Source organism: Schistocerca serialis, chromosome 8 (genome assembly GCF_023864345.2).
Source record: "Schistocerca serialis cubense isolate TAMUIC-IGC-003099 chromosome 8, iqSchSeri2.2, whole genome shotgun sequence".
In the NCBI taxonomy this organism is placed as follows: domain Eukaryota; kingdom Metazoa; phylum Arthropoda; class Insecta; order Orthoptera; family Acrididae; genus Schistocerca; species Schistocerca serialis.
This window is the reverse complement of record NC_064645.1, coordinates 249,169,395-249,193,478: the sequence shown is the minus strand read 5'-3', so window position 1 is coordinate 249,193,478 and position 24,084 is coordinate 249,169,395. Positions and strand designations below refer to the sequence as shown.

At 41.4% G+C, this 24,084-nt stretch overlaps 1 protein-coding gene across 2 annotated transcripts in view; it reads right to left on the bottom strand.

Annotated features, from left to right (window-relative positions):
* Nucleotides 1-24,084, bottom strand: part of LOC126416458 (palmitoyltransferase ZDHHC23-B) — a 69,883-nt gene that overhangs the window by 33,136 nt on the left and 12,663 nt on the right. For both annotated transcript variants that reach the window (XM_050084193.1, XM_050084192.1), the window contains exon 2: nt 11,969-12,254. In XM_050084193.1, coding sequence (XP_049940150.1) covers nt 11,969-12,254 — 286 coding nt within the window. The remainder of the gene's footprint in view (nt 1-11,968; nt 12,255-24,084) is intronic.

Sequence of the window (24,084 nt, the reverse complement as noted above, 5' to 3'; positions counted from 1 at the left end):
TGTTAAGGCTGGTTAGTGGCACTAAACCTAAGTGTCCAGACACCCACAGATGACACGACCTGAAATTGAAGGTTAGCAAAGGAAAAGCACAAATGCGTAACTACGTTTTGATGTGTTCCTATACAATAGAAATATCCATGAGTAATGACCAAGTTTAATTACAGCTATGAAAAAAATAAGTGACATAGATATTAAACAATAGAAACTCCAGGTAGGAATATCAACAATGTAGAAAGAGACATATTACTACTTACTGTAAAGAGGTCTGTGCTTGAAATGTGCATGCTTTGTGTGTGTGTGTGTGTGTGTGTGTGTGTGTGTGTGTGTGTGTGTGTGTGTGTTTGAAGGATGTGGCCGAAAGCTTTATGTAAGTGTGTCTTAATTGCACCTGTCTGAAATTTGATGTGTCTTCTTTCCAGTAAGTAGCAATCTGTCTTCTCCTGCATTGTTGACATTGATATTGGTGTGTGGTGTTGAGCAGCAGCTGAAATAGCTAAACTAAATGAAGTCCCAGAGCCAAGAGAATCCATAATTGTCTACATAGAATTTGTGTCTGATATAGCATCTTAAACCACAACATGGATCCCTTGAATAAGAAACTTGGGCCAGTGTTTGGAGGGATGCACAACACACACCACAATCTACAAGAGTAGCAGAAGTGACCCCTGCAACTACTGTAGTGATTCGAGAATTTTTGTGTAAATTCTAGAACCACTCAGCCTTCTACCGTCTCGAACACACAATATTCTAGATACGGGCGTGGGATGGTGAAATCGTATCTACTGCGTGTCACATGTTTGTGTGTGTAGGTTTAAAATCAGTTGCAGGAAAAAAGTAGATGCGGCAGTCGAACGGCACCGATAAGTACCTGTCGGGCAATCCACAGATGTGTTAGTGAGAGTGTATGGAAGAACCATGGAATCTATATGCAACTTTGTGCTTATTGTGTCACTGACTAAAGAGAAAGGTATTATGGTGAAGCTGTCAAAATCGTTTCTTGTGTGCCAAGAACTTAAGTTCTTAGAGCATATTGTAGGGGTAGAGGGAATTAGACCAGACCCTGAACGCATAAAAGCTATCAAAGAATGTCCACATCCCAGAAATGTAAGACAATTCATAATATTTATAGGTATGGCCAGATACTATAAAAAGTACGTACGAGAGCAGGAGTTAAATGACCCATGAATTTTACGTTTATTAAAAAAGGGAGTACCGTGGACTTGGGCTCAGGGTGTAAATGACGCATTTGAAAACGTACAAAGAGCACTTGTTGAGGCACCCATATTACACCATCCCATTTATGGGCAAAGTGTTTAAAATTTTGACAGATGCATCTGATTACAGTATTGCTGCTGAACTTTTCCAAGGAGAATGGAATCCAAGTAATGTAGAACAAAGAACCATAGCTTTTGTTGGTCGTAGCCTAAATAAGCACGAACTAAATTACACAGCTACCAAAAAAGAACTAGTGCCGATTGTATGGAGTATTCAAAAATTTCAAACGCTAGTATGGGGATCAGAAATCCATATTTATACCGATCATCAAGCTTTATCCTTTCTTATGAGTAGTAAATTACTGCACAATAGGTTGATATGCTGGATGCTTTTCCTACAGGAATACGATATCAAGATATGATACGTAAAAAATTCCTAAAATATAGTACCTGATGCATTATCGAGGCTACCCATAGGAATGGAAGACTTGTACCGTATGGAAGAGCCCAGCGTTATTTTTGCCATTAATTTTATGTCAGCAGAATATCTTAACATCAGGATAAAAGAGATGGATCAAAGAATAAGATCCTTGTTTCACAGAAATATTTTCTATGTGCATTCAGAACTCGTTACCTCCTAATCAATTGGGAAAATGGAAAATTGTAGATCATAACTTGTTTTAGAGAGGCAGTGTAACATCACAGCTTTGGTGTTTATGTATTACGAAGGTAATGGAAGATGAATTTGTATAGTATGTTCACACAGGGTATGGACAGTTTGCAATCAAAAAAATGCATCTCTCATATGAATAAATTTTATTATTTCAAGAAACTGGGGCACAAAATAGCAACTTTGATTAGAACCTGTGAAACTCGCCAGAAAGTAAAAGAGAGTGATACGTGAAATACAGAATGTATCCTATTATCCCTAAGTCATTACACGACCTTAGAGCAGCAGATTTCTTTGGACCAACACAACAAGGAAAGGGAGGAGTATCATATTTTTGGTTATCAGAGAATGCTGGTCAAAATATGTTAAACTATATCCTATTACGAGAGCAAATATGCAGACAGTTATAAACTGTTTACAACAATACTTTATAGAAGTAGGTAAATCAAAACGGTTTCTTACAGATAACAGAACACAATTTGTGAGCAACAAATTTAGAGAATTTCTAGCTTGCGAAAGTATTCAACAAGTGTTAATGTCCAATTATAACCCATCATCAAATCTGTGTGAATGGGTAACGAAGGAAATTGGGAAATTATGTCATACATACTGCCATGAAAAACATACTTTGTGGGCAACGAAAATTAAGGACTTTGTTGAATTTATCCTAAATGAATTACCCCATTTATCGACTGGGTTGACAGCTTTAGATGTTATAGGCAAACCTTTTGTAGGAGAACCTTTAATTAAGTATTTTAATTGGCCTCAACAACATAGTGTCAACTACGAAGTAAATCAGGAAATAATTTCTAAAAATTTGATTGAAAAGGTGCAACAAAGAGTAAGCAAGCATAATGAAAAGGCTGTGGAACCTCAGTACCAAGTCAATGACCGGGTTCTTATAAAACAACATCTTCCCAGCTCGACTCTGAAGAAAGACACTCATAAGTTTTTTCAAAAATATGACGGACCATACAGGGTACAAACGGTGGTCCATCCTAAGACATTATTTTTAGTAGATCCCACAACTGGATTAGAAAAGGGGAAATACGATATAAAGGATGTAAAATTGTATATCCCCCAGGAACGTTAACACACTGAGTTAATGGGCGAAGTGATGACTTGAGTTGTTTTCAGTGTTTCTTCCAAAATAGTTTTCCTGCAGTGAATTCCTCTAAAATCTAAAACTATCCTATAATCTTATTGCTTTAAATAAAAACAACAAAAAGGAGAGAAAAAAACTGAATATCACCATAAAATAGAGAAAACCTGAGAGAACCACAAAAAAGAGAAAAAGTGATGTCCAGGCAAAATAAATTGAATAGAGTATTATGTTTGTGGAAAATATAATATGATGTGACAAACTGAACAATCGTTATACCGAAGTGTATAGCTTTTCTATTTTGTATTGAGTATTTTACACCTTTCATGAGATGTGATATAGATGGGAGGGTTTGTCTAAATTTTGAAGGGGTGGGCAGTGTAGCTAAAAGCTTGATTTACAAGAACAGATAAATCATGACTAACACAAAACACACATCACACCTTTCAAACAACTCTCACAAACAAGTGTGCCTGATTCTTCTTCATTTGCTGTTTCCATAGGGTTGCTAGGATTTCCTTCCGGGACCTCATCAGCAAGGGCTGGATAAGAGCATTGATTATCGATCAGGGCTGAGTGAGACATCGATTACTGTACATAATTTTAAAAATGTAAGCGACATAACAGCCGGGATTTTCCGAAGTAAAATAATGGTGTGAACAATGTGATTTAAGTCAATAAAATTATGAATGTCATTTTCTATGTTTTTCCACAAGCACCCCGAAATTCATTTACTTGTAAGTATTTGCAAATAATCAACAATAAAACAAAACCAATAGTTCCTTTTCAGGACCACCAAATCTTAAATGGGAATACGTTCATCTTTAGTTAGCGAGGAATTAGTCTTTTCCTCAGCTAGTCTTTTACTTTGTTTACTCTGTTAGTTAATGAGTTCACTCATTAGTAAGTATGATATTTGGTTAGTTAGTTAGCTAGTCAGATGATTTGTTTGATAATTAAAAGTTGTGTGGCCTCATGATCATAAAACAAACAAAACTTATCCGAATCTGCAGAAAAAATTACTATTTCTGTCGACATCTGTAAAACTCTGATTCCTCTCTCTCAAACCCCACCCCAAGGGAGAGTTTTAGTTTAGCAAAGAAGTAAATAAGTGTTTTTTATTTATCCGTAACCATTTTCCATGCAAAAATGAGAACATGGATTTTCTTGAATTACAGCGGCAACTACCAAGAAACAAAACAAATGTTTAAGACAAAATGCATGTAGTTTTTATGTAGAATCTGATTCTGCAATAAAAAATGGGGGTTTCCAATTGAAATTTTAAAGTTGCCTCCCACCCCACCCGCAGGGAGCTGGAGCAGCAGGTTAATTCTGGCAACGGCAGAATCTGATATATAATAATCTTGTTTTACTTCCTCTTGAGTTTGCTTAACTGCATAATGGCCTTTCTCTCGCACAATCTTGATGATTTCATGTTGCACAGTGCATGGAATGATCAACGTCTCTTTTCAGTCACAGAACTTGAAAAGAATTCCATTTATCATACAAAAGTGTTCATAATGCCACTATCTGAGAATGGATTTGATTGCTGCTAAATTATCATCCTTCTCTTGAGCTCTCTATTTCTTGCTATTAAACCATCTGCAAAATCAAGTGGCACATTCACAACAAAAATTTACAGTGTCTACATGTTTCATTCTAAAACAGAACGGTGTAGGAATACTCTTCCAAGGCTAAAGCTCATCTTCATAATCTTGATTACAAGTCCTTCTTATCCATAGTCTTTTGAAATGCAGCAGATTCCATTGCAATTTTAAAACATATTCCTAGCAAATATACCCAGAATTTCCTTACGGCATTAACAACAGCTAAAACTTGAAGCTCTTTATTTTTTTACTCATATACGTGACTGGATGGAACTTGTCATCACCTTTTGTATTCAAACAGCTCCAAAACCTTCTTAGCTTGTGTCCACGTGTAGTTCAGTTTCACATCTTGGGCTGTAGATTTTTGAAACTGGTTCAGATGAAAGAATATCTTTCAGTCTCTTGAATGCTTGCCTCCGTTCTTTCTAAAACCTATATTCTCGACATTCCTCAGCAAATTGCTCAGGGATTTGGCAATTGCAGAGTAATTTGAGATAACCTCGCTGAAATATCCTGTTACACCTACGAAACTTAGTGTTGCTGCAACAGATTTCTGTGAAGTTTTGAACAACACACCCAAAAATTGAATAGTTCTCTTCAAGAACTGGCATTTTGCAAAATTAATTTCCCAGCCATATTCTGCTGCAATTTCTAACACTAAACAAAGCCACTGAAGTGCCTCATCACCACCCTTTGTTGGGATTATGATACTGTCTATGTAACTAGATGTTCTCTTGAGCCAATGCCCAAAAAACTGTGGTCATAAAATTCTGGAACACTGCAGGCGAATTTGATAAGGCAGAATAAACTATCCTGAACTGAACCCACCCAAATATGTCACAAATAAGGTATATTTTTGGCTTTCTTCTTAAACATCAATGTGGAAAAAACCATTCATGCAGTCTAGTGTGGAAGACATACATGCATCTTGCAGTTTATCTAAAAGATCTTATATGAAAGGCACCGGGTAACAACCTTTCACTGTGATCTTGTTTAATGTTCTGTAGTCTATACAGACACAAGTCTCCATTTTTCTTTCATACGACTACAACCTGGATAGCATATTCAGATGAACTTGGTTCTATTATTCCTTGATCAAGGCATTCCGGGACTTGGTTACCAAAAATTTCTAAAAATTTCTCTCTCTCCTGGTGATGGTCTTCTGGGTCTACTATATGTTGTTGTTGTTGTGGTCTCCAGTCCTGAGACTGGTTTGATGCAGCTCTCCATGCTACTCTATCCTGTGCAAGCTTCTTCATCTCCCAGTACCTACTGCAGCCTACATCCTTCTGAATCTGCTTAGTGTATTCATCTCTTGGTCTCCCTCTATGATTTTTACCCTCCACGCTGCCCTCCAATACTAAATTGGTGATCCCTCGATGTCTCAGAACATGTCCTACCAACCGATCCCATCTTGTAGTCAAGTTGTGCCACAAGCTCCTCTTCTCCCCAATCCTATTCAATACCTCCTCTTTAGTTATGTGATCTACCCATCTAATCTTCAGCATTCTTCTGTAGCACCGCATTTCGAAAGCTTCTATTCTCTTCTTGTCCAAACTATTTATCGTCCACGTTTCACTTCCATACATGGCTATACTCCATACAAATACTTTCAGAAACGACTTCCTGACATTTAAATCTATACTCGATGTTAACAAATTTTTCTTCTTCAGAAATGCTTTCCTTGCCATTGACAGTCTACATTTTATATCCACTCTACTTCGACCATCATCAGTTTATTTTGCTCCCCAAATAGCAAAACTCCTTTACAACTTAAAGTGCCTCATTTCCTAATCTAATTCCCTCAGCATCACCTGACTTAATACGACTACATTCCATTATCCTCGTTTTGCTTTTGTTGATGTTCATCTTATATCCTCCTTTCAAGACACTGTCCATTCTGTTCAACTGCTCTTCCAAGTCCTTTGCTGTCTCTGACAGAATTACAATGTCATCGGCGAACCTCAAAGTGTTTATTTCTTCTCCATGGATTTTAATACCTACTACGAACTTTTCTTTTGTTTCCTTTATTGCTTGCTCAATATACAGATTGAATAACATCAGGGATAGGCTACAACCCTGTCTCACTCCCTTCCCAACCACTGCTTCCCTTTCATACCCTTCGACTCTAATAACTGCCATCTGCTTTCTGTACAAATTGTAAATAGCCTTTCGCTCCCTGTATTTTACCCCTGCCACCTTCAGAATTTGAAACAAAGTATTCCAATCAACATTGTCAAAAGCTTTCTCTAAGTCTACAAATGCTAGAAACGTAGGTTTGCCTTTCCTTAATCTTTCTTCTAAGATAAGTCGTAAGGTCAGTGTTGCCTCACGTGTTCCAATATTTCTACGGAATCCAAACTGATCTTCCCCGAGGTCAGCTTCTACCAGTTTTTCCATTCGTCTGTAAGGAATTCGTGTTAGTATTTTGCAACTGTGACTTATTAAACTGATAGTTCGATAATTTTCACATTTGTCAACATCTGCTTTCTTTGGGATTGGAATTATTATATTCTTCTTGAAGTCTGAGGGTATTTCACCTGTCTCATACATCTTGCTCGCCAGATGCTTGCGTTTTGTCAGGACTGGCTCTCCCAAGGCTGTCAGTAGTTCTAATGGAATGTTGTCTACTCCCGCGGCCTTGTTTCGACTCAGGTCTTTCAGTGCTCTGTCAAACTCTTCACGCAGTATCGTATCTCCCATTTCATCTTCATCTACATCCTCTTCCATTTCCATAATATTGTCCTCAAGTATATCGCCCTTGTATAGACCCTCTATATACTCCTTCCACCTTTCTGCTTTCCCTTCTTTGCTTAGAACTGGGTTTCCATCTGCGCTCTTGATATTCATACAAGTGGTTCTCTTCTGTCCAAATTTTCCTGTAGGCAGTATCTAACTTACCCCTAGTGAGATAAGCCTCTAAATCCTTACATTTGTCCTCTAGCCATCCCTGCTTAGCCATTTTGCACTTCCTGTCAATCTCATTTTTGAGACGTTTGTATTCCTTTTTGCCTGCTTCATTTACTGCATTTTTATATTTTCTCCTTTCATCAATTAAATTCAATATTTCTTCTGTCACCCAAGGATTTCTACTAGCCCTCGTCTTTTTACCTACTAGGTCCTCTGCTGCCTTCACTACTTCATCCCTCAGAGCTACCCATTCTTCTTCTACTGTATTTCTTTCCCCCATTCTTGTAAATTGTTCCCTTATGCTCTCCCTGAAACTCTGTACAACCTCTGGTTTAGTCAGTTTATCCAGGTCCCATCTCCTTAAATTCCCACCTTTTTGCAGTTTCTTCAGTTTTAATCTACAGTTCATAACCAATAGATTGTGGTCAGAGTCCACATCCACCCCTGGAAATGTCTTGCAATTTAAAACCTGGTTCTAAATCTCTGTCTTACCATTATATAATCTATCTGATACCTTTCAGTATCTCCAGGGTTCTTCCATGTATACAACCTTCTTTCATGATTCTTGAACCAAGTGTTAGCTATGATTAAGTTATGCTCTGCACAAAATTCCACCACGCGGCTTCCGCTTTTATTTCTTAGCCCCAATCCATATTCACCTACTATGTTTCCTTCTCTCCCTTTTCCTACTCTCGAATTCCAGTCATCCATGACTATTAAATTTTCGTCTCACTTCACTACCTGAGTAATTTCTTTCATCTCATCATATATTTCATCAATTTCTTCATCATCTGCGGAGTTAGTTGGCATATAAACTTGTCCTACTGTAGTAGGCGTGGGCTTCGTGTCTATCTTGGCCACAATAATACGTTCACTATGCTGTTTGTAGTAGCTTACCCGCACTCCTATTTTTTTATTCATTATTAAACCTACTCCTGCAGTACCCTTATTTGATTTTGTATTTATAACCCTGTATTCACCTGACCAAAAGTCTTGTTCCTCCTGCCACCAAACTTCACTAATTCCCACTATAGCTAACTTTAACCTGTCCATTTCCCTTTTTAAATTTTCTAACCTACCTGCCCGATTAAGGGATTTGACAGTCCACGCTCCGATCCGTAGAACGCCAGTTTTCTTTCTCCTGATAACGACGTCTTACCCTACATGTATTACGGCAATTGTATTTTCGTGTTGAGATTAGTTTACTTTGCTGACTCTCAACAAAACTGTCGCATTCAAACTTAACCTAGGCAACTGGCTATGCTATAGGTCAGTCTGCCACCACATCTAGTTTTTTTCTGGACATATTTGTTCGCTTCATGAACTCAAAATTAATCTGTCACATTCAAACCTGAGCTTGGTCTCGGGCTCTGCTATAGGTCAGCCTGGCACCACATTTAGTTTCTTTCCTGGCTTCGCCAAATCACTACCACATTGTCACATTCCAAACTAACTTAGGTCTCGGGCTACACTCGAGGTCAGTCTGTCAGTATTTGTAGCGTGCTTCAACTCGTTTTTTCCCTTCACCAACCTACACCTGAACTGTCAAATTCCAACCTACATTAGTCGATAATCATGACATTAAGCTGTGGTATTAAGTCACAAGGTAATCACTGTAATGGAAATAATGCCACTTGCAAAGAAAACATTATTATTAATAAAACAAATCGACATAAAAAGTATTACTCTCATTCAACAAGTAATTGAAAAATGAAATGAAACAAAATAAAACTTTATTATTGATTATAAATTCTTTTAACTGCCTCCATGAATGTAGTAAGTCTTTCTCATTGCTCCACCTCCTCCACATATACTCAAAGAATATGCATATAAAAATGTTCTTGCATTTATTGGGTCCATTAACAGAATGCTTGACTGCAGACCATGTGCCCTCTATACTACTCACATATGCACTTGTTGTTCGATCTTTAAAATGCATTCTGCATTTCACCAACTTTACAATGCATTCTATGTTTCACCAACATTACAATGCACTCTATGTTTCAACAACAAATGTATGAACCCCTCATCCAACAAACAGTCACAACATCAGAAGTAATCAGAAATTATAACTGTTCCTGGAAGCACATACTTCTTCACCACATTCGGTAGAACACAGTTTTTCTTTCGGGAACAACTTTGAAAAAACACTTCTTGCTATTCATTTTCTGAACTCTGATTTGTCGATTTCTGTAATTCTTTCTTCACCCCTCCCCCCCCAATACACTACTATTTCTAACAGAACATCATACATAAACTTCGTGACATGAACTGCACCAGTCCACATCTCTTCACAAATAAAAGCATTAGTACACTTCTTCACCCACAGGAAAGGCATTCTTAAAACGACTTCCATCTTCAGTCTACTCCCCACAAACCACTCTTTTGCTTCCATAGGCATATTAAACAAGAAACAATATCACCAAAACTCCTGCTTCCATAGGCATATGAAACAAGAAACAATATCACCAAAACTCATGACTTTTCTGATATATGGACGATGCTACAAAAAATATGAAAGTGAGTAACTAATCTTAAAATTCTTAACAATGAAACCAGCTAAGTTAATTTTGCATTGTCCTTTTCAAAAATCAATGTAATTAATCAGCATCTTATGCCCCGACACCATAAGCGCATTTTCACTCACGATTCATCGTATCGAATTTGTTGGTTGTCAGATATATCCAGCTGTTACTTTCAAATATGTCGAGATTTCTGAGGTTTCAATTAGTTGTATTTTAATAGGAAAGTTTAAACAAGAAGAAATGGCAAAATCTTCATTGTCAGATACATTTCATTGTTATTTCCAAATACATGTAGATTTATGAGGGTATGACCTAATGAAACAGATAAATATATGTTTAGAAGCACTTTTATTTTATAAACAACACTTAAACGAACTTACATAGAAACAAAAGCACTGTTTAATTAACCAATAATAAAATAAACTTTCATTATATCACTCTGTTGCCATGGGCGAGGGTGACACTACAGAAATGACCCACGTGAAGCATCTAATAGTGTGGTTGCATCAGTTCAATTACTTATAATCTTGTAGACAACTGTCTCATAGTGGGATTGTACTGCAGGCTCATAATCTGGGTAATTTTCTTGCAAAGTATGATAAATTTTCTGTCACCTAGCCCATTGCTTATTTTATATTACTACTACTGACTTGGATGTAATGCGACACAATTTGTCATTGTGTTAGCTGAAGCAATAATGAAGGAATAGCTATGAGCTCACAATTGTAAAACAACAAATGAATGGCGCAAGACACGGTATTTGTGGTTGGTGACTTTGCAGTCAGAAGCACCTTCTCTAAGGTTAAGGAGATTGTCATGCTGTTTTGACTCACCAGTGCACAAAAACCGGAAAGAAATCGTTGCTTAGCATTTCAGCTCATTTACAGTCACCCAGCTAAAAGTATTTTAGCAAAATTCCACCACATTTATATGCAGCTTTCACTGTCGAAGTCTCTAGCACACCATCAAATTTTTTGCAAGCCACTGCATGGAAGTCTGGCAACAAAACACACAATTTACTCACTGCATACATAGAAACAATACAATCTGCATTTGCCAGATTTCATAATACTGGGACTGACTGTTCTGGGAAGTTCCCAAAGTAATTATCATCTCTGAAGGACAAAAACAGTTTCAACAATAATTGGTGCCAGAATTAACTTCAGAACCAGTAGCCCGCAGAACGGGGACTGCCTATCATTCACAGATAATCTGTCGCTCAATATTTTATTAATATTATGATTGATATCCTTCTCAGTACGACACTCAAGACAGCAACTGAATAAGAAACTGTGCAACAAAGAAAAGGGAGAGACTACAATACTCCTCCTTCCTATTCAAAGAGTCTTAATAATGAAATCAACTGGCACACTATGTCTACTTCAACCAGATGATACTCGGGATGATTAATCAAACAGCTACACATTGCTTTTGAAAGACACAGTGATGATGAGGATAAAACATGATTGAAATGTGATGATGCTGCTAGAACAAAGACCACAGATCCATACTCAAGATGCTGCAATAGGTTCTTAAAAGGCTTCTGTAGTACCTGTTTGATACAATCATTAATAAATAAGTAAAGTGCAAATTCATAACTACTATATGCATCGATAATGAAAATGTCAACAGAAGATGAAGAAAAAGTTCTCCACACAACACAAGAAACTTGCCTTTACGATGTAAGCTATTCATATTTTACGGCACACAGACATCATCTGGTTAACAGATTATTGTCAGCTACCCCATCTAATCCTCTCACTGCTACTATCTTCATTGCACCCATCCCCCTCCCCCACCTCTTACAAGGACAAAAAATGGAGGGTCCATATTTAAGCTCAGCCAAACATTGTAAGCCACATGTTATTCTTTATTCAGTAAACTAACAGCTTGAGACATGTCATCATTTGTCACAAGAAGTAAACAACTTCACCACTCACCAGTACTGGCAATACTACAGAAGAAACCATCCATGCAACAAAATATCGTGGTGGTACACAATGTCGCATTAACCGAGCAGCCAATGGCACAGAACCTAATGTCAAAACTGTCCACCATGGTCCTTGGGCTGCCATCACACCAATTAATGCCAGTAACAGTGGGGGCAGGAACATTTCTGGTGCAAGGGGTCGTGCACCACGTAGCCAAGGAATTCGCATTCGGTCACATATAGTTACCATGACTGCATGGAAAAGAGATACAGGCACTTTCCGGCAGCGGAACAGCCTGAAAAAGGATTATTTTTTTAAATTTGTTGGTTATATTACACAGATTAAACATTAATCACATAGTTATTAATACAAAGCCCTTTGTTCCAAAGGGCTTTTTATACCCTGAACAGCTATTAAACTAGGAAACTGAAACAAATAGATAATGACAAATGAGACATAATTACATGTGTTCATCTGCAATGATGCTAAATAGGTACAAAAGTAACAGTTTTAATCTGATAATCCAGATACTGATGAAATTTTGTACAATTTCAATTATTATTATTATTATTATTATCATTATCATTTTGTGACTGTCCCAACTTCCTGCCCTGTCACACACTATGTGATCAAAAGTATCCGGACACCCCCAAAAACATACGTTTTTCATATTAGGTGCATTATGCTGCTACCTACTGCCAGGTACTCCATATCAGCCACCTCAGTAGTCATTTTTGACACCGTGAGAGAGCAGAATGGGGCGCTCCGCAGAACTCACAGATTTTGAACATGGTCAAGTGATTGGGTGTCACTTGGGTCATATGTCTGTATGAGAGATTTTCACACTCCTAAACATCCCTAGGTCCACTGTTTCCGATGGTGAAGTGGAAACATGAAGCGACACGTAAAGCACAAAAGCGTACAGGCCGTCCTCATCTGTTGACTGACAGAGACCACCGACAGTTGAAGAGGGTTGTAATGTGTAATAGACAGATATCTATCCAGACCATCACACAGGAATTCCAAACTGCATCAGGATCCACTGAAAGTCCTGTGACAATTCGGCGGGAGATGAGAAAACTTGGATTTTATGGTCGAGTGGCTGCACGTAAGCCACACATTGCGCCGTTAAATGCCAAACAATGCCTCGCTTGGTGTAAGGAGAATAAACACTGGACGATTCAACATTGGAAAAATTTAGTCTGGAGTGACAAATCACAGTACACAATGTGGCGATCTGATGACGAATGCCCAGTGAATGTCATCTGCCAGCGTGTGTAATGCCAACAGGAAAATTCGGTGGCGGTGGTGTTATAGTGTGGTCATGTTTTTCATGGAGGGGCTTGCACCCCATTTTGTTATGCGTGTCACTATCACAGCAAAGGTCTACATTAATGTTTTAAGCACCTTCTTGCTTCCCATTGTTGAAGAGCAGTTCGGGGATGGCGACTGCATCTTTCAACATGATCGAGCACCTGTTCATAATGCACAGCCTGTGGCGGAGTGGTTACACGACAATAACATCCATTTAATGGACTGGCCTGTACAGAGTCCTGACCTGAATCCTATAGAACACTTTTGGGATGTTTTGGAATGCCAACTTTGTGCCAGGTCTCACCAACCGACATCGACACCTCTCCTCAGTGCAGCACTCCGTGAAGAATGAGCTGCCATTCCCCAAGAAACCTTCCAGCATCTGATTGAATGTATGCCTGTGAGAGTGGAAGCTGTAATCAAGGCTAAGGGTGGGCCAACACCATATTGAATTCCAGCATTACCAATGGAGGGCACCACAAACTTTAAAGTCATTTTCAGCCAGGTGTTCGGATACTTCTGATCACATAGTGTATGTTCTTAGGCAAGTTGTAAAACACTAGAATCAGCATAAACAGTTTCATTCTTTATCGTAAATTATTTTAAATCTTGTTATGTGGTTTGTACAACCACACACAGGGTTCATCTGAATGACTTTATCACTGCTAATGAACGCCATGTGATTATGTAAGAACTCAACCACAACATTACTACTGTTCATTTTTGCAAATATATTAACAACTTAAAATAACGTTTTCTGTGCTGTTCCAGAAAATACTATTTTAACAGACAGATATAAATATGTTCTAGAAGGTTTTGGCATCTATGTTATGCATACATTGCTTGACTACCTGTAAAGAAGAAGAAGAAGAAGAACAAGAAGAAGAAGAAGCACAAAGTAAGTAAGTTAGGCTAGACTTCTGCTCACCTTGTGAACAGCAAACAGGCACATTTAAAAGTAGATTGTGGGATATCTTTTCAGCATTCATTCATTACATGAAGAATCACACACACACACACACACACACACACACACACACAGTTCTCTAGGTGCTGTGCTCCACTGGCATAAGTAATGATCTTGGCTTGATCAGTTAGTGCAGGTACGAAAGTGTCAGGGGAGTGGGAGGTTTGCAAGGTATGGGTGGGGGAAGATGATGCCATGGGAGGGAAAAAGTGAGAGAAGAAGAGAAATAGAAAAGGTCTATGCAGGTGAGTTGGAGTGATAGAAAGCGTGTGCGAACCTGGAGTAGAAACAGAGGATGAGGAGGACAGGTACTAGTGAAGATTCAGGCATGGGGGTCACAGGAAATGTTGCAGACTGAGTCCCCATCTGCATAATTCAAAAAAAGCTGGTGTTGTTGGGAAGGATCCAGATGGTACGAGCTGTGAAGCAGCCACTGAGGTCAAGCATATTGTGTTGCACAACATACTCAGCATTAAGTGGTGAACTGTCCCTAGATCAGAGTTTGACTGTGGCCATTAATGCGAATAGTCAGGTTGTTAGTAGTCGTGTCCATGTAGAATGAGTCACAGTGGCTCTTTACCCTGGTGGTCCTGCCTGTGATAGGGTTGGAAGTGTCTGTGAAAGGACTGGAGTAGGTGGTATAGCCTGTTCACAGAGAGATGAAGAAGAGCTTTCCAGTTCTGGATCACACTAGTTGGCCAACTTCGGCCCATCCAGAACCTTGTGTATACTGCCATTGCAAGGTGATTGTTGTGCTATGTTGTGTCACAAATTAATACATCTCTCGGTGAGTGATGAAGGAATTCCCTGCCCATCAAGAGCAGTGATAGGTACTCTTTCAATTCTCAGAGAAGACCAATGGTAGTACTTTATGGAGTGGAGCTGGAAAAATAATTAATAACACTTTTGAATGTTGCAAGCAGGAGAGCTAAAATGAAGAGCTGCTCCAACCTCTGTCCCAACCGATGAGGTGAACAGTGACATTCGCGGGAGTAAGCTTCAGCTCTGTGAAGAGAATTTGGATTCTTCCTAAGATAATCCTGAGAAATCAATTTAAATACTGAGGAAAAAGAAGTTCCACTTTTTTGTTCGTGCTTTGAAACTGCTTTCCCCTTTGTCTGAATTACTTTAAAATGGACAGTTTGTTAGTGTGCGTAAGAGCACCATTATTTACTGTAGGAACTGTTTGTACTATTTCTTTTACAAGGAGAGGTCCCAAGGAGTGAGAGTGAATTTCAGAAATCACTTATGTGGTTGTGTAGGTATTACATCACATCCTGCAATCATTTATCCTTGTGGGCCCTCGTTTGTGTGTAATCAACAAATATGTCCAATGACAATCTGTTTTTAATCTGCCAGTGAATCCTTTCCATTAGTAACAGCTGGTAACTGGTGATGGTACTGCAGGAATGTCCAATAACTGACAACAAATTAATGGAGGCTTGGCAGTCCAATCACACTTGCAATAGACAAAATCATTATTGATACATCTGAATTGCACAGTAGTGTAATCAGGAAGATAATGAGACTGATTGTGACAGTGAGTGATTTAATAAATCTTCAAAATTATGAGTCCTTTTAGTAATTTCTATTACTGGCTGTTTTTAATTTCAAATTTTCTATGAGAACTGATACAGAACCAGTAGCAACAAGCACTGTCATTCAACAAGAAACTATCAATTTCAATTTCATGACTACTGTAAGCTTTTGTTATGCCTGTCTCAGTTTTTACTTTTGCAGATGCACAATATTTGACCATTGACAGCTGGTACTGTGGCACTAGATTGTACTGTCAATGTTGTTTGGAGCATATGTCGACATGTGAGCAATATTCTAGTGCCAGCATGTGTGACACAAGAGTGGCTTGTGAACTGTCCCTCACCCCTCGACGGACTATGTGCTGGGAATTGGTGGGCAGAGCTTGCTTCTCTTGCTGCTCTCTGCAGTCACATCAGAATTTGTTCCTCTCTTTGTGAACAGACTATAGTGAGAGGATGTACAGGACATGACTTGTATCTGAGTCTCGCAGGGGTATAAGCCATGTGGCAACAAGTAGGCTGGAGGGGTGGAATAGGGATGGATGGAGACATTGCATAGGTTGGGTGAACTCTGGAATATCACTGTGTGAGGGACGGGGAGGATATTTCTCACTTCAGGGCACAACAAGAGGTAGTCTAATTCGTGGTAGAGAAAGTGATTCTGGTGTTACAGTCTGGATGCTAATGAGTCACAATGGATGGAGAACAATAGATGACTGGGGAGACGAGGCAAAGGAGATCTTTTTCTTATAACTGGACGAGGTGAGGAGGGTAATTTTGGACTGCAAATGCCTCTGCTAGACACTTGACGTCTTTGTAGAGGTACTGCTTGTCACTGCAGATGAGATGGTTTAAGTGCATTTACAGTTTACCTGGCCATTCCATTGTATGCTGCAGTTGATAACTGTAAGCAAGATGAATGATGTGAAGTGAACATGACAGACTGTGACTCAGCTGAAACTTCCTGGCACATTAAAACTGTTTGCTGTACTGAGACTCAAACTCGGGACCTTTGCCTTTCGCAGACAAGTGCTCTACCTTTTCAGTTACCCACGCAAGACTCACGACCTGTCCTCACAAGTTTACTTCCACCAGTACCTCGTCTCCTACCTTCCAGACTTCACAGAAGTCTTCCTGAGAAACTTGCAGGAGTATCACTACTGGAAGAAAGGATACTGTGGAGACATGGAGACACAATATCCTTTCTCCCAGTAGTGCTAGTCCTGCATGTTTCGCAGGAGAACTTCTGTGAAATTTGGAAAGTAGGAGATGAAGTACAGGCGGAAATAAAATTGTGAGGACGGGTCGTGAGTTGTGCTTGGGTAGCTCAGTTGGTAGAGCACTTGCCCGCAAAAGACAAAGGTCCTGATTTCAAGTCTCTGTCCTGCAGACAGTTTTAATCTGCCAGGAAGTTTCATATCAGCACACACTCCGCTGCAAAGTGAAAATTTCATTCTGTAAGTTCTATGGTTCATAAATAAATCTAGCTGATAGTCTGTTCTGTTAGCTTAGAATTTAAAGACATCATCTCAATGTTTGGCAAAAATGGAAACGAGACGTACAAGTAGGTTTCCTCGGAGTCTTTCGCGACAGCATACGTGAATAAAACGTTCTTGGTTTTCACGTGTCAATTCAAATCGAAAATTGAGAACATTTTATTCACAAAGTAGGTTATTGCCATTAGGGATATGTATCTCAGATTACACTATATCTCAGATTACACTACACATCAATCTATTACGCCAATCATATTTTTGTATTGAGATTCATTGGCTTCACAAACTCGTAGCAAATTGTCATATCCCAGCAAAACCTACGGCTTGAGCTTTGCTACGGGTCAGTCTGTCAGCAAATCCAGTTTTCATTTGTTCACATTCACTGGCTCCACCTACTCATGACCAAAGTGTCACCTTCCAGCCAAACCTAGGTCTATGGTTATGCCTCAAGTCTGTACATCTAGTTTTCTTCCCGTTCTCCACATCGACAACAAATCAATTTGTATATTCCACTAAAAGAAATCATTAAATTCAGTAATGCTCATTGGTTACTGTATACTATCAAATAACTGACTACAATCAACAGCCAACAATAGGACAAGTGGAAGTACTGGCATGCTGTAAGTGCACTATAGCTCATGTGATGAGCATGACTAGCTAGATAATATGGAAGTGACTTCTTTATGTGGAGTGGGTGGCAGCTGTTGAAATGGAGGTATTGTTAATGGCTTTAGGTAGGTTTCAACAAAGGTAGTTATGAAGCCACCTGTGAGGTAGTGGTCGAGTTTGGGGAAAGTTGCTTGTTGGACTGAAGAGAGCGAAGTGAAAGGAATGGGAGAAGGTGTTGAGGTCCTGGAGGAATGTAGGTAGTGTCCTTACCCTCAGTCCAAATCATGAATTTGTCATCAGTGAATTTCAACTAGGTAAGGGGCTTGGAATTCTGGGTAGCCAGGAAAGATTCTTCTAATGAAATCTTCTCGGGCTTCCACCCGGGTAGCTACATCGAAAGTCCATGACGTTTCAATGAGTGTCATTCTCATCATCCTCTGGTGAAGATGATGAGAAACATCATAGAAAACATCGTAGATTTTCAACGCAGCTACCTGAACAGAAGATCGAGAAGATTTCATCAGCAGCTTACACTGGGAAAGCCTATATTCACACAGGATTCTTCTAGATTACCCATGAACAGGTTGGCACTGATAGTGCCATGCAAGTGCCTCTGACTGTACTGCAGAATTGTTTGTCAGTGATGTCTTCACAGCAGATGTAATTATGCGTGATAATACAGCTGGTCATGATGCCCAGGAAAGTGGTTCTCTGTTTGGAGTCAGTCAGGCATCGAGGATGTTGGTTCAGAGAGAGCCAGCATTGACAGTGACAAGCAGGACATCAGGTGGTAAAGGGACAGGAACTGTGTGGAGCAGGTAAAAGAAACTGTTTGTCTTTTATATAGGAGGAAGGTTTTGGGTAACAGGCTGAAGGTATTGATCAATAATGGCACAGTCTTACTGTGGGGGCTTAGTAGCCATCCACATTGGGGAATCCCGATATGAGGTATGAGTCTGGGAAGTGATGAAGGTGAGGGACACACACTCAGAAGAGATTTTGGGGTGAGCCTTGAGATTTGAGGAGGGACTTGAGATCTGGCTGGTTGGTTTAAAAGAGGGGGGAAGGGACCAAACAGCTAGGTCATCGATCTCTTGTTCTGAATAAAACAATCCACAAGGGTGAGAGTAAAACAAGCAAGACTGACAACACAAAATGCAGAGAAAGGAAAAACCACAAGGACTATGGAAGGGCAACAAACACTTCAAGGGAAAACCACAGGAGAAGAAAACCACAGAAACACAAGAAACAGGTAGAAGAGATTAAAACAACAAAACAGATTACCGTGGCTGGCTGACCATGAGAATAAAAAGGAGAAGCCAGCCACTCTGCAACACATTAAAACCTCCACCCTAAAAGCACTAGGGTGGAGGACGCAGAGGGACAAAAGACATGCACTAAAACTTAGATCAAATGATAAAACCCACCCTCATGAATAAAACGTAAAACTAAATCGACCAATGAGACGTTGTCAGATAAAATTAGCAGCAACAAGTCTGGTAAGCGAAGATTTTGTCACAGAGCAATCGAAGCGGGACAGTGCACCAGAATATGGCCCACTGTCAACCGAGCGCCGCATCGACACTGAGGCAGGTCCTTCATGGGTCAGGAGGTAGCTGTGGAATGCCCAAGCATGGCCAATGCAGAGCCACCAGAGAACCACAGAGTCCCTGCGACAGGCACGCGTGGAGGACTGACACACATTCATAGTCTCCTTAATGGTACACAGTTTGTTGTGTGTACTGAGACTATGCCATTCCATCTCCCAAAGCCGAAAAACCTGATGACGTAAAAACGAATGCTGTCAGCAAGTTCGTTACCTGGGATTCCGATGTGTCCTGGGGTCCACACAAACACCACTGAAAGACCGGACCACTCCAGGGCATAGATGGACTCCTGGATGGTTGCTGCCAAGGAATGATGAGGGTAGCACTGGTCAATAGCTTGTAGGCTGCTCAAGGAGTCAGTACACAGAAGAAATTATTCCCCAGAGCATGAACGGATGTGCTCAAGAGCACGATATATAGCCACCAACTCTGCAGTGAAAACACTGCAGCCATCAGGCAAAGAATGTTGTTCAATATGTCCTCCATGGACATACGCAAAGCTGACGTGCCATCGGCCATCGAGCCGTCAGTGTAAACCACTTCACGGCATTGGTACATGTCAAGAATCAGAATGAAGTGACAGCGGAAATCTGCGGGGTAAACTGAGTCCTTTGGGCCATGTGAAAGGTCCAGGCAAAGCCGTGGCCTAGGTGTACACCAGGGAAGTGTACGCGATTGGACTTCAAGTATAGGTGGTAAAAGCAACGACTCCAGTTCAGATAGAAGGGATTAGACGCGATGCGCGAGATGAACCGTCGTGGGTGGGAAAAGGAGATGGTAATCCGAACGCCCAGGAGAACTACGAACGTGTGCAACGTAACTGGCGAGCAGTTTTGCACGCCTGACCTGCAATGGAGGAACTCCAGCCTCCACAAGGATGCTGGTCACCGGACTCATTCTAAAAGCTCCTGTTGCTAGTCGAACGCCACAGTGGTGCACTGGGTCGAGTAAACGCAATGCTGAGGATGCCGCTGAACCATAAACCAGACTCCCATAGTCAAGGCAGGATTGAACAAGGGCTCTGTAGAGCTACAGCAACGTAGGGCAATCTGCACCCCAGTTGGTGTTGCTCAGGCAGAGGACGGCATTGAGGTGCTGCCAGCACTTCACTTAAGCTGACGAAGGTGAGGAAGACAAGTCAATCAGGTGTCAAAAACCAATCCTAAAAATCAATACGCCTCCACTACAGTGAGGGGATCATCAGTAAGGTAAAGATCTGGTTCCAGACGAATGGTACGACACACGCAACTTTGCAGATGAAAACTGAAAGCCATGGGCTAGAGCCCATGACTGCACCTTTGGATGGCTCCCTGTAGGCGCTGCTCAGCAACACCAGTGTTGGTGGAGCAATACAAAATGCAAAGGCGTCTGCATACAGAGAGGGTGAGGCGGACGGCCCTACAGCTTCTGCAAGACTGTTAAAGGCCACTAAAAATAGAGATACACTCAATACAGAGACCTCTGGGACCCCATTATCCGGGATATGGGGGTAACTATGGGAGACACCAACTTGGACACAGAAAGTAAGGAGCGACAGGAAATTCTGGATAAAAATCGGAGCAGGCCTCGAATACACCACTCATATAATGTGCCAAGGAAATGATGCCGCCAGGTGGTGTCATACACTTTTCATAGATCAACAAAGACGGCAAAAAGGTGTTGGCATCTGGAAAAGGCTGTTCGGATGGCAGACTCGAAGGACACAAGATTATCAGTGGTAGAGGGACCCAGGTGGAAGCCGCCCTGGCACAGAGCCAGTAGACCATGAGACACCAGGACCCAAATCAAATGCCAACACACCATATGTTCCAGCAGCTTACAAAGAAAGTTGGTGAGGCTGACAGGCCGATAGCTATCCACATCAAGCAGGTTTTTGCCAGGTTTGAGCAGTGGTATGATGGTGCTCTCCCGCCAGTGCAATGGAAAGACACCATCACACCAGATCCGGTTGAAGATCATGAGAAATTTTCGCTTGTAGTCAGACGAGAGATGTTTAATCATCTGACTGTGGATCAGATTGGGCCCAGAAGCTGCGTTGGGGCAATGTGCAAGGGCACTGAGAGTTCCCATTCTGTAAATGGGGCATTACAGGGTTCACTGTGGTGTGTAGTAAATGAGAGGACTCTCGCTTCCATCTGCCATTTGAGAGTGCGAAAGGCTGGGGGCCAATTCTCCGACCCAGAGGCGCGAGTATAGAGTTGAGCAAAGTGCTCGGCAATCACATTTGCGTCGGTAGATAACACACTATTTATGTTAACACCAAGAACACCTGTTGGGGTCTAGTAACTAAAAACTCTGATCTTTGCCCAGACTTGGGAAGGTAAAGTATGGCACCCAAAGATCGACACTTACCTCTCCCAACACTCCTGTTTCTGCCTCATGGTAAGCTGGCAAACGCAGGCAAGGAGCCATTTATAGGCTATGAGGTGCTCCAGGGGAGGGTGCCGCTTATGCCACAGTAGAGCTCACCGACGCTCCTTAATTGCCTCAGCAACTTCCGGTGACCACCAAGAGACTAACTTTCACCGGGGGCACCCTAAAGAATGAGGGATCACATTTTCCACCACAGAAACGATCATTATAGTTACCTGCTCAACCACCACATCAATGTTACCGTGTGGGGGAGATTCAACGGTGAAAGTTTCCCAGAGCGCATTGTTTAAAACCCATATGGGCAGGTGTCCATGGTCCTGATGCCGGGGCAGTGACAGGAAGATGGGGCAATGGTCACTACCACACAGGTTGTCATGTGCTCTCCAGTGGATAGATAGGAAAAGGCCAGGACTGCAAACCAAGAGATCAATGGCCGAATATATGCCCTGTGCCACACTGAAATGTGTGGTGGCCCAAGTATTTAAGAGGCAGAGATCGAGTTGTGACAGCAAATTTTCGACAGTAAGAACTGTGCCACCCCACAATGGGTTATGAGCGTTAATATCTCCCAAAAGTACGAAAGGTTTAGGGAGTTGATCAATCAGTGCAACCAATGCATTCAGACATACTGCATCATCTGGAGGAAGATATACATTGCAGACATTTATTTCCTGTGTCGTCCTTATCCTGACAGCTACAGCTTCAAGAGGGGTTTGAAGGGGCACAGGTTCACTGCATACTGAGTTCAGGACACAGACACAAACTCCACCTGACACTCTATTATTGTTGCTACGGTTCCTGTAATATCCCTTATAGCCACGGAGGGTAGGAGTCCGCATTGCCGGGAACCAGCCTTCCTGGAAGGCAATGCAGAAAGCAGGTGTAAAGCTTAACAGTTGCTGTAGCTCAGCCAGGTGGTGGAAAAAACCGCCACAATTCCACTGGCGGGTGACGTTATCGTGAGGCTGGGAAGGCATGAAGTTTGCAAGGAGGCAGGTTATGCCTCAGGGTCACCTGCTGCCTCCGACTGAGTTTTTGTAGCCATTTTTTTTCTATGGTGGATGACCAGAGGGTCCTGCTTCTTAGCAGACTTCTTCTTAGTTTGCTTGCTCTCTCACTTCGCTTTAGGGGCTTGCTTGGAAGATTTCTCCGAAGCAGCTTCAGACATGGAGGAAGACTGCCAACCTCTTTGTCCAGCAGCTTTTGGCTCCTTGATCCACTGGTGAGTGTCTGCCATGGCACTAGTGGAGACCTTGGAAGAGAGGGCCCCAAGGGACCCCTTCCACACGAGAGGCTGTTGCTTCTTCGGCTGAGGAGAAGGGACCGATGTCCCCTGCATTTGGGGGGGGGGGGGGGGGGGGGCTTGCTCCCAAAGTAGGTGCTTTGGGAGCAACAGAGGAAGATTTGACCCCTACCACCAAGGGGCAGATGTATTCTGGTGGCTCGAAGGGCCCACTGTTCATGGCACATAATGAGAAAACACTGGCACTTGGGACGGAGATGGTGATGTAGCTGCAACATATGTCAACGTCAACTGAATGGGATGTAACATTTCGAATTTAAGTTTAGGCTCTGTGTAAGTCAATCGGTCCAGGCTCTTGTATTCCATAATTTTCTGCTACTTTTGGAGTACTAGACAGTCTGGCTAGCAGGAGGAGTTGTGCTCTCCACAGTTGATGCAATTGAGAGGTGGCGCACATGGAGTATCTGGGTGCAGTGGACGTCCGTAGTCTCAACATGTGGCTCTGGAAGTGCAGCAGGACGACATGTGACCAATCTCCCAGCACTTAAAGCACCACATAGGGGGAGGGACATATGGTTTAACGTCACAGGGGTAAACCATCACCTTGACCTTTTCAGGCAATGAATCACCCTCAAAGGCCAAAATGAAGGCACTGGTAGCAACCCTGCTATCTTTGGGTCCCCTGTAAACGCTCCGGATGAAATTAACACTCCACCGTTGTAAATTGGTGCGGACCTCATAATCAGACTGCATGATGGAAAATAATCCCCTGGACCATGAAACCCTCTGGCAGATTGTGTGCCGGATGGAGACTACCTTGGGACCTTTGCCTTTCGCAGGCAAGTTTTAATCTGCCAGGAAGCATACCAGCGCACACTCTGCTGCAGAGTGAAAATCTCATTCTGGAAACATCCCCCACGCTGTGGCTAAGCCATGTCTCCACAATATCCTTTCTTCCAGGAGTGCTAGTTCTGCTAG